At 36.1% G+C, this 15109-nt stretch overlaps 3 protein-coding genes across 7 annotated transcripts in view; 1 reads left to right on the forward strand and 2 right to left on the reverse strand.

Moving 5' to 3' along the window:
• Positions 1-868: 868 nt before the first annotated feature.
• Positions 869-5435, reverse strand: LOC113211834 (dnaJ homolog subfamily C member 3). The gene is made up of 11 exons (XM_026430345.2): positions 5218-5435; positions 4808-4918; positions 4604-4728; positions 4441-4515; positions 4218-4361; positions 3965-4146; positions 3727-3877; positions 3447-3639; positions 3176-3344; positions 2971-3086; positions 869-2896 (listed from the first exon to the last, which is right to left on the reverse strand). The coding sequence occupies exons 1-11, from the start codon at positions 5324-5326 to the stop codon at positions 2760-2762; spliced, it is 1512 nt and encodes a 503-aa protein (XP_026286130.1). The 5' UTR covers positions 5327-5435; the 3' UTR covers positions 869-2759.
• Positions 5436-5521: 86 nt separating this feature from the next.
• Positions 5522-9208, forward strand: LOC113211846 (methionine-R-sulfoxide reductase B1). 3 transcript variants are annotated; one of them, XM_026430364.2, is made up of 5 exons: positions 5522-5688; positions 6348-6431; positions 6508-6603; positions 6676-6848; positions 7990-9208. In XM_026430364.2, exons 3-5 carry the CDS (start codon positions 6512-6514, stop codon positions 8187-8189), a joined length of 465 nt encoding a protein of 154 aa, XP_026286149.1. In that variant the 5' UTR covers positions 5522-5688; positions 6348-6431; positions 6508-6511; the 3' UTR covers positions 8190-9208. The 3 variants fall into 3 exon arrangements, with proteins under 3 accessions (XP_026286149.1, XP_026286147.1, XP_026286148.1); XM_026430362.2 differs by having other exon boundaries at positions 5557-5768; XM_026430363.2 differs by having other exon boundaries at positions 5557-5768; positions 8026-9208.
• Positions 9209-11718: 2510 nt separating this feature from the next.
• Positions 11719-15109, reverse strand: part of LOC113211845 (serine/threonine-protein kinase Pak) — a 6885-nt gene continuing 3494 nt past the window's right edge. For all 3 annotated transcript variants that reach the window (XM_052265854.1, XM_026430360.2, XM_026430361.2), the window contains 4 exons: positions 14873-15065; positions 14596-14792; positions 14315-14452; positions 11719-14239 (listed from right to left, as the gene is read on the reverse strand). In XM_052265854.1, coding sequence (XP_052121814.1) covers positions 14156-14239; positions 14315-14452; positions 14596-14792; positions 14873-15065 — 612 coding nt within the window. In that variant the 3' untranslated portion in view covers positions 11719-14155. The remainder of the gene's footprint in view (positions 14240-14314; positions 14453-14595; positions 14793-14872; positions 15066-15109) is intronic.

Below are 15109 nucleotides of genomic sequence, written 5' to 3' on the forward strand. Positions count from 1 at the left end.
GCGCGAACCAAGACTTGTTCAAAAATAAGATTATTTACTTATGTTAGTGAAATAGCGCAAGTTATTTCATTTACCCTAGGCCCGGAACTGCAGTTAGGCACTTCGTTTGCCCTCCTGTTGGTGTCTGTAGTCTGTACCTGATTTAGCTCTTATTTCAACAACTGCCACTAAATGTAATAACATAATGTAATTAACTACTTTACTCATTCTATTTACTAAAATAGATAAATTAGGTTCGGACAAACGAGCTTCGGACAATCGGGGCGCCCCCGGTTTTTGCTAGGTAGAATTGACAGCTCTACAGTTACCAATAAACACGGAAAACTTTCTATGGAGTCAATTGCAGAATTTGACAGTTACAGTGAGTGAATCTGACTAAATTTTGACTGGTAAGTCTTTTTTGTTTTTTGAGTAAATAATATATTTTTACATGTCTTATGGATAAATTAAAAAATAAAAATCATTCAGAGGCCTTGAAAGCGGCTGACATCTAGAGAAAGTTATTTGAATAAAACTTTTCAGATCTTTCAAATTGGAGAACCAAACCATTGGATCTAACCTTAACTAACTGAAACAATTTCTGCTAAATAAGCGGACCCTCTCTATGAATTTCAATTTTATAAAAATGGCACATCAACTCCAAATCTACAGCGACCGCGGCCACCCATAGCTTTGATCATCGCCAGCTAGATGGCCAGTAAGAAAACCCATCTAAAACGACAGTGGTCGCCATGGTCAGCAGCAACGCAAATTTACAACATATGACATTGTTCTGATCATGAATGCCAGTGTAATTGCCATTGTCATACCATCCAACGTCAATGAACTCAGCTTCATTACGCCAAGGACTAATTTTACAAACGCAAAATTTCTTTTAACGGTCAGTCTTTAATTATTAAAGCAGAAAGCTAAATTAAAAGAACAAAAAACTGAACAAATCACAATTAATTTCATGATTATAATTTACAAATCACATACAAAACTTTTCATCAACAACTTGGAGATTAACCAAGACATGAATATTGAAAATCCGTGACTTTAACCCAAAAAAAAAAAAATGTTTGAGGACTGAAATTTTATGATGAAAAGATAAGGAACACATGAAATTGCATGGAGATCATTTCTACATAAATACAGGCCTAGTATGTGTAAATTCTTCAATGGTCAAATATACAGAGGACTTTCAAGTGAGTTTCAAGTAGGTCATTTAAATACCACAACATAAATATTAACAGTCTTCAACAAAATCAAAAAGAAAAAAGAAACAATGTTGGGAAAGGAAGATTTGTGGCATAGTTATTTTAGATTGATAGAAAGTTTAGCACACAAAAGGAAAACTGAAAACTGTATGCGTTAACACATTAAGTGATATGCACACTGATGTTACCCAAATCAGTATAGATTTAACTTTATATCTGAGAAAACATTTTTTCATGACACATGCCAGGCTAAGTTATTAAATGAAGGAAGGGAAGTGATGCAAGTAAAAGAAAACTCCATAGGAACACACCACAAACAGTAGTCAGCTAAGTCAGCATTAATATTTGAAATGTGGGATAGAGGTTTAAAAAATAAAATAAAATGGCTGATATAGAAACAAAGTTGGAATCTTCATCTACTTTAAAATGAATTCTTGGCATTCCAGCTTAGTAGGTGGTTTAGCAAATAGAACATATAGGTTGTTGTGCAAACAAGCGGCAGAAAACGCTGGACAAATCAGGGTCTTTTGGTACAACACAAAGCACAGAAATACAGCAATCTGAACTGCTTTCTGGTCTTCTCTACCCACTAAGCTCGAATAAACTATTGTGCCAAGACAAATCTTATTGTAAGCTCAGAAAAACTGTCAAGCATGATTTCTTCTAGGACAAAAATCAGTGATGCACAAAAATATAAAATTCATCAAAGAACACTATGTCATTTCAATTTGTGTCGCATTGGTCTTCGGACCATCACACCCTCAGACTGATGACTTAAATTATAACAAATTCTTGAAAACATAGTTAACAATTTTGAATGCTTTTCTGTGTAGGTGTCTTTGAACAATAAGATAAGTACACGAAAACTGTATCTTGAGCCATTCACAACAATAGACCCATTAATAATTAATTTTACAAAATCTTCAGATACCAGTATTGTCTTGGACCTCAAGCTTCTTCACTTTAAACAATACTAAGGTAAATCACAGTTTTATTAATTAAATGTATAAAAGCTACAAGTATAGAGTACAGGTGCAAATTTCCACAAAAAGGTTGTTTCTTATTCTTTAAAACAAGAAGAGGACAAAATTACTTTTTTCAAGGAAAATTTGTTGCAAACAGACAAGTTAAATGTGCCTGTGAGCCAGTGCTTCCAAAAGGGCAGGCTGTTGCAGGATACTCGCTTTTGCGCCTACTTTTACATGGGAGGGGGAGGGAGTGGTCCGTAGCAGTCCGCCTTTTGGGAGGCACTGCTGTGAACTCACAATACTAGCCAACTACTAAAGTTTGATTTTTAGTGCTTCAGAACATTTTTTTCCTTGACCAGGTACTCAAAACAAATAGATTGTGTATAACATAATCCTTCTCAAATGTTAACACCAAATATAGAAAAAGGGAAGAAAACCAATAAATACTTACTCTAAGCCACAAAAAAGTGTCATGTCAGGAAGAATGTGGCTATGTTCAAAATCATTTAAGGAGAAGTGGCAATGAGTACAAGTTATCAATGCCTTGTTAAACCGTGGCACAATTATTTGTTTTTTGGAGACTAAATCATTCTCAATTAAAATGGAACTTGAATTGGAAAGGACTACCATGATGGAACTGATGAAACTGTTGGAACGGATTGAATCCTTGATGGTGCCCAGATTCAGGATCAAGTGGATCCTCTCCATTATCATATTTTTGCCTTTTTTCTAGTGAAAGAAATTAAAGTTGTACTTTTTATTCATAGTCAAATAATTGTCATAATAGTGATTGATCTGTTTACCTGGATCAGTTAAAACTTCTTTGGCAGCAGCAATATCAATAAATTTCTTTTCAGCTATCTTTTTTTCACTCTCATTACTTTGGAAGTTGTCAGGATGCCATTTTTGAGCCATTTTCCTGGTTTGACATTAATTTGCATTAAATGGAAGTAAAACATTTGGACATAAAAGCACTTACAGTATCATTTATAATTTTAAGACAACTACCTGTAAGCTTTAACAATTTCCTGTTTGCCAGCATTTCGAGAAACTCCTAAGATTTTATAGTAGTCCCTACGTTCTGCCTGCTTTTGCAGCTTTTGAGCTCTTTGAATACCTTCCTTTGCTCGTTGATAATCTTCTTCAATTTCAAGTGCTTTGTGATAATCTCGAATAGCTGTAAAAAAAGATTAAGGAACACCAAGCATAAAACAGAAAGTTTACTAATCCTAGTCCTCTTAAACTCACAATACTGCAAAACTCAAAATGGAAAACAAACCTTCATCAAACATACTGCTTGCAATATAAACCTCAGCCCTATCACACAATATCCTTGGATCCATCTGAATGGCTAAAGCTTCTTGACAACTACGTAAGCTTTCAGAAACTTTATCATCTTTTTGGTAGCATTGACATAATTTATCATAAGCTTGGAAACGAATGTTGGCAACTTGTGGCTCTGAAATTAATACCTAAACAAGAAGAAGTCACGAAAAACAAAATTGTTAAGCGCTTCAAATGTTTGCTTTTTCTTCCAGTGAAAGACAATTGTGTCTTACCTTATTTGCCAAGTCAACACATCTTCTGTAATCCTGAGATTGCAGTGCTTCTTGAGCATCAGTCAACTGTTTTTCAACTTTCTTAACTTTTTTGTAGTGTGGGAAACAATCCTTGTGTTCTGGATCTAGTTTGAGACATTCTCTGATTTCTCTAAAAAATTAAGCAGAAACAAAAGATAAATAGAGAAAACAAAACAAGGATGCAACAAAATGTTTCCTAGAAAATCTTTTAACATACTTCAATGATTCAGGGGCTTGACCCAGTTTGTAATGCAAGAGGGATAACTTATAGAAGCCAGCAGTGTTGTCCGACAGTAAACGTGTAGTGGAGCGAATATCTGATATTGCTGCCATATTATCACCAAGAGCAGAGTGCGCCTCTGCTCGCAATTCTCTAAGCATTGAGGACCATGGACAGACCTAAAACAAGAAGGAATCTGTAATAAATAATAACAAACAAAACAACAACTCTCTGTTGGAGTTAAAACTACCTCCAGTATTTTAGATATGAGGTCCACTGCAGCTTGATAATCATGGCCTCTCATGTATGCTTGAGCCAGAGCAATATCATCTCTGGCTGGATCAATCATGTTCCGGTAGTGAGCAGCGTCTTGATTATGAGGATCCCATTGCCACTAAAATTTGAGAAGAAAATGTGGTTATAAAGTAAGTCAAAATAAATGCAAAGGTAATTTCAGATAAAACAATACTCACAACTCTCTCTAACTCTTGGCCTGCTTCTTCTAGCCTGGCTTGTTTTAATAAAATGTGACCTCGTTGAACCCTTGCCTGATGTTTTCCAAAAAATTATATCATAGTACTGTGCTTTAATTGAAACCATTCAAAAAATAGGGCAAAATTGAAAAAGTGTACTTACAGCAACAAAGTCCGGTTTAAGCTCCAAGACCTTGTCAAAATCAGTAAGAGCTAAATTAGCCTTGCCAAGTGCAAGGTAAACTGTTCCTCTTGAAAAGTATGTTACAGCATTTGTATTATCCCCCTCTATAAATGGGAGATGTAATGAAGAAAGTTATGCAAAAGCTGGAGACTAAATATGTGGCAGTAATTTTCAATTACTTACCTATAGCAGCATGGTAATGGGATAAAGCGTCCTGGTATTGTCCTCTTGACAAAAATTCTCTTCCCATTTCAAGATGTTTATTGATTTCGGCCTGTGTAGCACAGTCTGAAACTAAAATTCAAAGCAATGCTTGTTTAGAAATGTTATTGATTTCAGTGAAAACCCTAAAAATGTAGCAGTGTGAGGAAATTGTCAATATATAAAGTAAAAAACAAACAACGACAGATAAAAGCATTCAATAAGGGGGACATCTACAGATATGTTAAGTTAACCAAAAGTCTACGAAATTGTATTGAACCAAGTGCTATCCAATTGCCATTTCTACGTCCAATGAGGTTGACAATCTAATACTAATAAATTGATTTGTCGCTGTCGTGTTGTCTGCCAACACACAGGAGGTTAGGGCTTACCATCGCATAATATATCCAGCATTAAAAGAACTACCCAGGCAATGTGGCCTCTTCGAGCCAGTCTACAGCACCGATCCATATTAATAAAATGACTGAATACAACTGTCATCCAAATATACTACGGACATAAAATGATTCAGACACTAAAAGTGTCATTCCGCTAAAAGGCTGACAGTGCCAGTACCCTGCGGCCCCGTGCGGCCCTACCAGGATCAAATGTTGATAATCGTGGTCTCCTGTGATTGGTCCCATCTTATCCGGCATGAGCAGAGAACTGCCCGGAACTAGTATAGCATACTGCTAAATTTTTCATGAGTGTTTACTAACACGTGAATCACGATGCAAATCCGTTTCTAGCAGAAAACCAGAATGGTTGTAGAATTTTGATGCCGACATTTCGGACCTTTCCAGAAAACTTGTGTTGCGTCAATACGCGACCATTAAGAATCTTTGTTCAATATCAAATTTAAGGTGTGAACGATTGCTAACCTTATTACATTAATACTGTTGTTGTGCTCTTTGGGAACTATGAATTATGTCACTGGTTCTCTGTAAGTAAAGGAGGTTGACTATTTTTTAAGATTTGTTCTAGCAGCCAAATTGTAAAATATCCAGAATCTTTAGTTTTACCAAGTTCGCGTAGTCTGGCCCACTTATGCAGTTTGTTTAAGCAGTAAAATCTGATTTCTGTAGTATCTGGAGTATTACCATTTTTGGGCATAGGGCTGCTCAGAAGGAATGCACCAAGGTTAACCCACTTTCTCTAAGCAATTATACTTGCAGACAGAACTGTGGCAGGGATCCATGCTGGCAAATCCAAGTTTAGTTATTCTCTCTTGAATATTTGATGATTTTCATCGGAAGTCCTACTTTGACTCGTGATCGACTCATTTTACAATAATGTGACAGTTGTGCAATGAAGACGAATTCATACTGTTACCTCTTCATGTGTGCAAAATTTTCTATTATTTCTTTTAACAGTTTCAGTACTTGTAAAATCATTTTTTAAATTTAAATTTGCAACTTTTGATTTGATTTTATTGTACCATACACCCCAAGAGCCACGGCTCCATTTTTAGGGTTGGTAAATACCAACTCTGATTGTTATTCTGTTGCTATCTTCTTTTCAGGATTTTAAAGCGCATTGGAAATTTTGTTCTTAAACGGAACCACGCTGCTGTCTTGAGTGGATTGGGAGCTGCACAAGCAGAAAGGTGTGCCTTCTTGCTGTAAAAGTTTTTTAAATCTATTTAATATTATCAAACTATTTACAAGATTTGTTATGTACAGAAATATGTCTGACAAAGGGAAGGAGTCCAAAGAGGAATTGAAGAAAAGGCTGAGTCCAATTCAATATCATGTTACTCAAGAAAAGGGAACTGAAAGGTATTTAATAAGTAAAATGTCAAACTATTATTTCAATAGATTGTTAGTAATTATCTGTCAAATTGTTATCAGAGCATTCACCGGAAAGTACAACAAAACTAAAGATGCTGGCATTTACAGCTGCATTGTTTGTTCTCATGACTTATTTTCATCCTCAACTAAGTTTGAATCTGGATGTGGATGGCCAGCATTTAGTGATGTTATCGATCAAGGCCGAGTGAAGCTCAGCAAGGATGCATCACACGGTAAGTCAATTAAAGACTGATCTTAACCATAAATAAATCACGCCTGTAATGTGTAATTAAAAAATGAGACTGTCTTATTGAAAAATTAAATTGTAGCTTCTGAAGCTAAAGGATTTCTAATTATAGTGGTTTGAAAATAAGGGGTGTGTCTACAGTGTAGAGGAAAGTGACATAAAGGGGAATGCTTTGCTCATTGCAGGCCTTAATTGGTTTCCTCAGAATGTTGAATTTAATAAATATTTAAACTTTGAACATCTATCTGTAGGGTGTACACCACTGGCCCTGTAATTTTAGAAATGTTGTACCGCATGCTTCCATGCAGGTTGTCTACTCGCTTGGGGCCATAGAGCACCATTGATCAGGATTTTTTTTTCATTCTTTTTCCTAAACCGGAAACCTTTCGACCATTACCTAGTGGATCATCAGGCCTTTAGGGGTGGTAAATGATTGTGACAATAGTGACGATAGGGAACAGCTGCATGTGGTGCAGCTTTAGTATCAAAAAGTACAGGGATCATCTTATTTGCATCATACAGAGATGTTGCATGCACCTTGCTATTAAAGAACCAATTTTACTGAAAATCTTAATATGCCTCATGCAAATAGTTAAAACAACAGTTGAAAATAAAGACTTTCTTCTTCTCTAAACTTGGTGAATATTGGTGTTGGTTGCCCCCCGCCCCCCTCTCTCTCTCTCCCCCTCCCTCCCTCTCACTAAGATCCTCATCAATCCCGTGTCTTTCAATTTCAATTGCTATGTTTGGGTCGTTTTGGTTTTGGTTTGGGAATATTGTCATGCAGTATGTTTCTTTCTGAGGAGGCTAATCGTTCTTCTTTTCTCTTTCCCTCCCTCCCCACATCTGCTTCTGTGGCATTCTCTCTCCAACTCTGCATATATTTTGCTGTATGCAATGCATAATATGCCCTGTCCAATTTTAAAATTATGGTTATATCTACTTGCTGGTTTATATCTTTAACTTCTATTTCTCTATCTTGCACACTCTTTGTTTCTCTCCCTCTCTCCCCCTCTATCATACCTTGGTGCTTCCCTGCTTGGTGGCTGCTTGACTTCGCACTTCGGCACCCTGTTTGTGTGCCTTATCCGCGGACCTATGCCATGCCTATGACCCGTGCCATGCAGTTGGAGCCAACCTGCTATTATTGATCGCGAACCCAGGTATGGTCCGGACGGAGGTGACGTGCTCCAACTGCGGTGCACACCTGGGACACGTGTTCAACGATGGACCCAAACCGTCGCGCAAGAGATTCTGCATCAACAGTGCATCCCTCGACTTTCGCCAATGTGACCCGTCTGGTACCAACCTTGTGAACTTACAGTGATACTTTAATTATATTATTAAAATTTGTTAATTTCTGTGTAGTTGACATTTTTGTTACGTCTGCTTCATAATTGGAGAAAATGCTCACTTTGTTAGTCTTCTTGGCCTTCGACTGGTTCAGGATTTTACTGTCGGTAGTGCTCTTTTTTCTGTAACACTCATTTTTAAATCCCTCATCAGTTGGATAATTATTTGGCTTGGATATTATTTGTATTTTTTAAAATAATAATGACAATTAGGGCTCTTTTACGGGTTAACAAGAGGGGGTAATTTAACAATTTGTTTGTTACCTGAGGTAATAAAGTACAGAGGCTGTTAATCTCTTATAAAACAGTGAAAGGTAGTGTTGCTCTGATTATAATTAAGAAAAATCTGTTTTCATTTAAGTGTTTGCTAAATCAAGAAAAATAGACATTGTTGGAAATAGGACCAACATTCAACAAAAGCGGTGCATTTTAAATGTGGTACACAAGTGGACAAGTGTATATGCATGAAAATTACATGCCTGATGGATAGCCAAAGTTTGCACATGTTTTTGCTGATGTTTGGACCTATTGATAAAACTCAAGCACACCCTTTTGTAATTATACTTACAAATTAAATTTTGCTCTCTATGCTATTAATTTTAGTCACTTTAATTTGGTCACCAGCATAAGAATAACTTTTTATGGAAGACAATGGATACTCAATACCAGTCCATACTTAAGATGGATATTTTTGTATGGATATTTTAAAGGTGGTCAGAGTTAAGGTCTTAAACTTCTTACTTTTGTACCTGTTAAAGTGCAACCGTGAGAGTTCAATTATTTACTTTGTACTTGACTTTCTATTTGAAAGTGACCAGTTTGATATTGGATTGTTTAAGATGATGATGTATGACATTTCACGTGATCATTACAATGTTACTACTTATACTATTCTACTTAATTTGGGTGAAAGCTAATTAATACAGTAACAGCTAGTCAACTTTAAGTGATTAATCAAACCTATTTATTAATAAATATATTTTTGAGACGCTAAGCATGTGGTGTATTTCTCACTCACTCTTATCTGATTTTGTGTTCCAAACCTTTCCCCTTTGTGGTGAGTTTTGAGGATAAAAAAAGGTTAGTCTTTGAAATTAAAAATCTGACAAATTATTAAAGCATGTTATTGTTGTCAATTGATGTCACATCACTGACATAGCTTTTTGCAGTCCCTGCAGATAGATTGACACAGAACCTATTAAGATGTTCTGCAAATGGCTGAATACATTTGCGCTTACACAGACAATCTATGTACAATAATTTCCTTACCCACTAAAAACAATATCAAAATTTAAAAAAAGAAAAAACAAAAGAGCATTTAACGATTTGGTCTAACAGGAATCTTCATTCTCTGAAATTCATTCATTTAGAAAATATCTAACAGAATTGTGATTGAGCTAAAGCTGTAAAAAATTTTAGTATGAAAAAACAACACATACTATACAGGCATAAAATATGATTGTGACTTGCATTGGGTACAAAATGCAGTAAAACCCATTTGCAAAGTAACAGTGAATCCTTAAAAAAATACTACTTCACAACTACTACTTCTATCCTTTGACCTAGAGGGCAGTCATGACAACCAAAACTAAAAAGAGGGAGGGGAATTGAAAAAAATGCAGAAGGACGTGCTTTATCTTATGGTAGGACTGGTTAGAAGAAACTACAGTGAGCACATGTAGGACAGAACAGGTCAGAAAAAAAATTTCAGGATGTAGAAGGCTATAATTAGATATCAAACTCAGGCTTGGATGGAACAGAAATCTCAATTCTAGTTAGTTTATTATATGCAAAATTATACTAAACAAAAATTCTGGTTAAAAGTTTATTGTCAATTGATTTCAACTACTTTCATCATTTTTTGGAAGCAAGTAAGTCCAACATATGTAACTGTTAGTATTTTACTGGGCCACTGGTAACAAAAGTAGATGAAAGCAAACTGTAGGTAGATCCTGGAGGGTCCCCCCTGAATTTGTAACTATTTTTAACAGTTTTTGTTAGAAAAGTAAGTTTTAACATTGAAATATTAATAAAATATTAAAATATTGTTAACAACTAATTTTAAAGGTCAGAGTGGTCTAGGAATTTTTCAGATTGGTTCCTACTGTGCTGTATCTAGGGCTCTTGCTCCTAGCAGTAATCTGTCTTCAATAGTAGCGATCTCTAAGTTGACAACAGGCTATTAAAATTTATGTTAGTGTTCCCTATTCAGTAGCACATTTTCTGAAGTGTGGAAATGTCGTGGACTTTCATCAAAATGTCAAACAAAAATGTTAATGTGTTCCCTTACATCAAGTGCAGATGTCTATTGCAGGGTGAATCACCTTCAATACACAGTCCTTTGAATTTGTGCCGCGTTGCACTGTGTGCCTTTGAAAGAACAAATACTGCCTCGCACTTGACGTACCCAAAAGAAACGCAGTAGCATTTTTCTTTGACTTTTGAATGTGTTGAGCACTTGTTAGTGTAAGACATTTCAACACTTCCAAAAATGTCCAACTGCACAGAGAATGCAGCCACTAATTCTCTTAGCCAAATGTCAACTAGACAGACCGCAACACTCACGTTGAGAGCAAGAGCCCGAGAGACAGAACATTCAGAAGCGGGATGGAAAACTTCTATACACCTCAGGCCTTGCAAAAAAGTAGTAAACACTGTTTTAATATTTAATTAGTATGTAAACATTAAAAAAATAATAAAAAGCAATAAAACATTCAGGTGGGACCCTCCAGACAGGGGACCGACCCTCCAGATGTTTCCATAAACTGTATTGCGTTTGACACGATTTAAGCAAGGGCAGCTCCATAGTCTCGTATCGCAAATTCTGCGCATCGCAGACATTTCACACTAGCTGGCAATGCTAAACTCATAAATCTGTGTAACAGATTTTAGGCTTTTTACACACTAGGTCCCCCACTTTTGGTGATGCTCGCATGGACTCTTAGTTTCAGAAGTCCCAAATCCAAATACACATTTCCGAAGCCTTTAAAACTTCATGTGTTACTGTGTATTGCCAGCTGGTGGTGCTTTCAGAGCGGTACTAATGGAAAGTGTCGTGTGCCGACTGGCACCCCCCGCGTGGTCCATAGATTGGAGGCTCTACAGTGGGCGTGACCGCCACGAATTTGGGGGCCTCACCCTCAGCTTGTTAAAATGGAATATAACGGCGTCGAAATTGACGGCGACCGCGACTACCCATGTTCCTCCAGGTCTTTCTTGGGAACTTTGGGTAGGTCGGGGTCGGCCGCATAGCGCATGGCGCGGTGGCAACTCGAGTTGCCGATCGGCTCAGCCGTCTCCGTCACTTCCGACGGTATGGCACCCCCACACGTGAGTTTTGTTCAACTTAACAAGCAGTGGGTGAGGCTAACTTTCCGAGTGCGTGGCTAGGTCACACCCTCTCCATTACTACTGCTCTGAAGAAGGGATTCAACAAGCAAAGATACATGACTGAGAACAGAAAATGGATATTACAAACGTGAAATAGAGCAATTATAATAAAAATACCCAATAATATACTTATTATTTTCAGAGGATTTTACTGCATTGATTGGTCTAAAACTATGAATGTTTTCATAGTGATGGACAAATTGCAACTCCATGTATATCAAAGTAAAAAGAAAATGAGAAAAACAAAACAAGATTAAACTAGAAGTAGAGAAGTTAAAATCACAAAGGCAGGAAATTCAAATCAAAATTCCATCAAAGCAAAAGGCTGAAGGTACAGTACATCACTTAAAACAAGATGGTAGAGAGGACCAATATCTAATACTGCTGACTTGCAACATAAAATAAAATGCACTACATTACACATCCTTCGGTTTAGGCAATTGTCACAAGTAGATCCATATGCTGCTGACAAACATCGGAACTTAATAATCTTATACATAGCTAGATAATACACCAGTACTGTAGCCAAATATTAGGCCCGGCCATACAAACAATACTAGCTATATTTTATTTACCTTTTAAATAGGTTACTGTAAGAGCAAATAAAACAAAACAAAGAGAGACCTAATTTACTAAATGTGTACAATAAAATAAAGTTACCAAGGCAAAATTAAAAACTGGTATTTAAAAAAAGTTGGGGAGCACACTGGGCATAAGCAAAAACTGATTGAGTAATTAAATCTTGCTTTTCTTGAAGACATTGCTCGCACAAAGAAGCTACCAAAACTATACAATAATGAAAGGCAATCATTGATAAAAGTAATTTAATTGACAATGTGTATCATTTCAATATTTGGATTTCTCAGAGCTTTTCATGGGATTTCTGTAAGTATGCAGCAATTAATTTTAGAATAATATGGCAACAAAACAAACATTCATGTGTACTTAATTTGATTTTACCTACAGAGTAAATAAAAAAATTCTCTTCCATGACTCAGCTAAAGATATATATCACACATTGCAGACACAATCTTTATAAGTAGATAGATAGCAGCAGATAGTGCTTCTAATTGGAGTTAGGAGACCATAAGTAAAAAAATGAGAAGAGAATGTTCTTTTTCCACAGCACAGGTATGGTCTAAATTTTAAAAAAATACCAAGGAGTATATAACTGACGCACTGGCAACTGCAAAAGAATCCTTGAGAAAGACAACAAAAGGTGATAAAAACTATTCAGAGATAGACATGAAGTTAAGAAAGCGGTCTTATTAATACTTGTCATTTGATCACAACCTAACAAAGAAAAGAAACAGCAAATGTTAGGACATTGAACTGGACACATCGCTGGGTATCTTATGAAAGATACAAAATGTACTGTGACTAATTGAAGCCACCCACAATGCCTTAGCCAACAGTCACGTTAAAAGCAACAGTCCTCCTCTACAGGGTTGATTTGAACACACACACACAAAAAAAGAAAAAGAAAAAAAGAACAAAACAAAATTTAAGAGGTTGGGTTCTGTTTTTTCAAGACACAGATTAAAAAGACAGGTAGTTAAAAAACTCAGCAGTCAACAAATGCCAGCCGCAATGAAAATTACCCAATCCTACATCATAAGCCCATTAGCCTTAATAATACCAGTAAATAACACAAAATTTATAAAAAGAAAAGAGAAAGACTGAAAATAGAGAGGGCAATGTCACCATTGCACCAATCAGATATTCAAAAGCATGTCCAGGTCCATAAAGACCAAGGAGAAAAAGAAAAAAGTGACAAACTATCTAGAGGTACTTGTCTTGACAACCCTGATTGAGAAACACACTGGATAGTCCAGAGGGACCTTTTAAAAAATAGTCATTATGAAGGAAATAAACACATCAGTACAATCATGACATTTTATACAAAAACAAAAATAATCCATTCAGATTCATGGATTAAAAATTTACAATATAGTAATCATTTAATTGGTATTCTTCATCACATAATGACTGATGTTTAAAATAAATGCATGACATCATTATAGATGTAAAATTAGATAATCATTTTCATAAATAATGTCCTTCTTTTTTAGATATGTCACTATACAGTACATGATAGGCAACCACTCCTCACTACAGATTAACAAACGCATACTGCCTTCATTTTTTAGATCACAGAATCAACTTCATTTTGACCATGGCTAAGAGTTAAAAGCATTTCAAAGTTCCTCAAAATCACAGATGTCTTAAAGTCAAAAATGGCACTCAAAATCTTGTGTAAGACCAAATAATTTATACGATATTAATTTAGAAATAAGATGGAACTGTCCCTGAAATCACACTTCATACCTACATCTGCAAATTCAAGAAAGGAATTCGGACCTTGAATACAGTGGAAATGTGACATCGTTTGAAAGTACATATCATCTACAAAAGTATATATATAAACTTTATCTTGGCAGCTAGAACACTAGGGCCTACAGTACAAATTTACAAATTCAAACAGCCTATAGTGAATGAGTGGTCACCAGTAGACGCAGTCTGAAACCCCTTCTTCATATGTCATTAAAACTCAGTGGCTTTTAGCGGCTTCCTTTGCAGCCATTATCAAGGGAGTTAGACTAGCCAAGGGTCTTGCTAGTTTTAAGAATGGATGCTGTGAACAAAAAAAAAAAAAAATGTAAATGATATAAGCCTATAAACCCAACACAATATAGTTGAATAAACTCACTTTCAGTAGCTCTGATGCACCAGACCGCTTTTCTACTTCAACTTCAAGACACTGATCCAGAAAATCTTGGAAAATTTGAGTTAATTTTTCCTTTTCTTTAATATCAGGCTTTCCATTTGTTGCAATCAGGTACAAAGCCTAAAGGGAATAACCATTTCAGAGCATAAGACAAGTCATGGAATGTAATAATTAAATACACCCTTTTTAAGAGAAAGGGTTCATTTTGGTGGATGGTGAGAAAATCTGAGTGCTGACTAAGTAGGGACAAAATAGGCACTTACCCGCAAAGGATTCTCATTAAGATAAGGTGGTTCGCCTTCTATCATTTCAATAGCCATAATACCCAATGACCAGATGTCAACCTTGGGTCCATATTGTTTGCGTGTAACTACTTCAGGTGCCATCCAGTAAGGAGTGCCAACCATAGTGGTTCTTTTAGACTGTTCAGGGGAAATTTGTGCACAAAAACCAAAGTCAGCTAGAAAATTTCAAAAAAAAACACATTAGTTTCAACTGTACAATAGAAAAGGAAAATGACACGTAAAATACCCAACATACTTAGTTTGACACTGCCATCAAGACCCAGAAGAATATTGTCGGATTTAATATCCCTGTGAATAACTTGGTTACAATGCAAAAACTCAAGGGCCTGAAGAACTTCTCGACACACTGAAGCTATCTGCCCTTCATCCATACACGTTTCAGTGACAACATCTGTTAATGAGCCTCCAGGAAGATACTCCATCACCACCTAGAATAGTGCGAAAAATACACTAAGCCAATATTTGGGGGGGG

Source organism: Frankliniella occidentalis, unplaced genomic scaffold (genome assembly GCF_000697945.3).
Source record: "Frankliniella occidentalis isolate FOCC.00 unplaced genomic scaffold, Focc_3.1 Scaffold31, whole genome shotgun sequence".
Classification (NCBI taxonomy): Eukaryota; Metazoa; Arthropoda; class Insecta; order Thysanoptera; family Thripidae; genus Frankliniella; species Frankliniella occidentalis.

Coding starts and splice junctions, on each gene's coding strand:
- LOC113211834 (XM_026430345.2), bottom strand. CDS start 5,326: ATGACAGTTGTATTCAGTCATTTTATTAATATGGATCGGTGCTGTAGA. Junction 3,640..3,726: donor GTGTTGACTTGGCAAATAAG/GTAAGACACAAT, acceptor CTTCTTGTTTAG/GTATTAATTTCAGAGCCACA. Junction 2,897..2,970: donor AGAAGTTTTAACTGATCCAG/GTAAACAGATCA, acceptor TTCTTTCACTAG/AAAAAAGGCAAAAATATGAT.
- LOC113211846 (XM_026430362.2), top strand. CDS start 5,746: ATGAATTATGTCACTGGTTCTCT. Junction 6,604..6,675: donor CAAGAAAAGGGAACTGAAAG/GTATTTAATAAG, acceptor AATTGTTATCAG/AGCATTCACCGGAAAGTACA. Junction 6,849..7,989: donor CAGCAAGGATGCATCACACG/GTAAGTCAATTA, acceptor CGTGCCATGCAG/TTGGAGCCAACCTGCTATTA.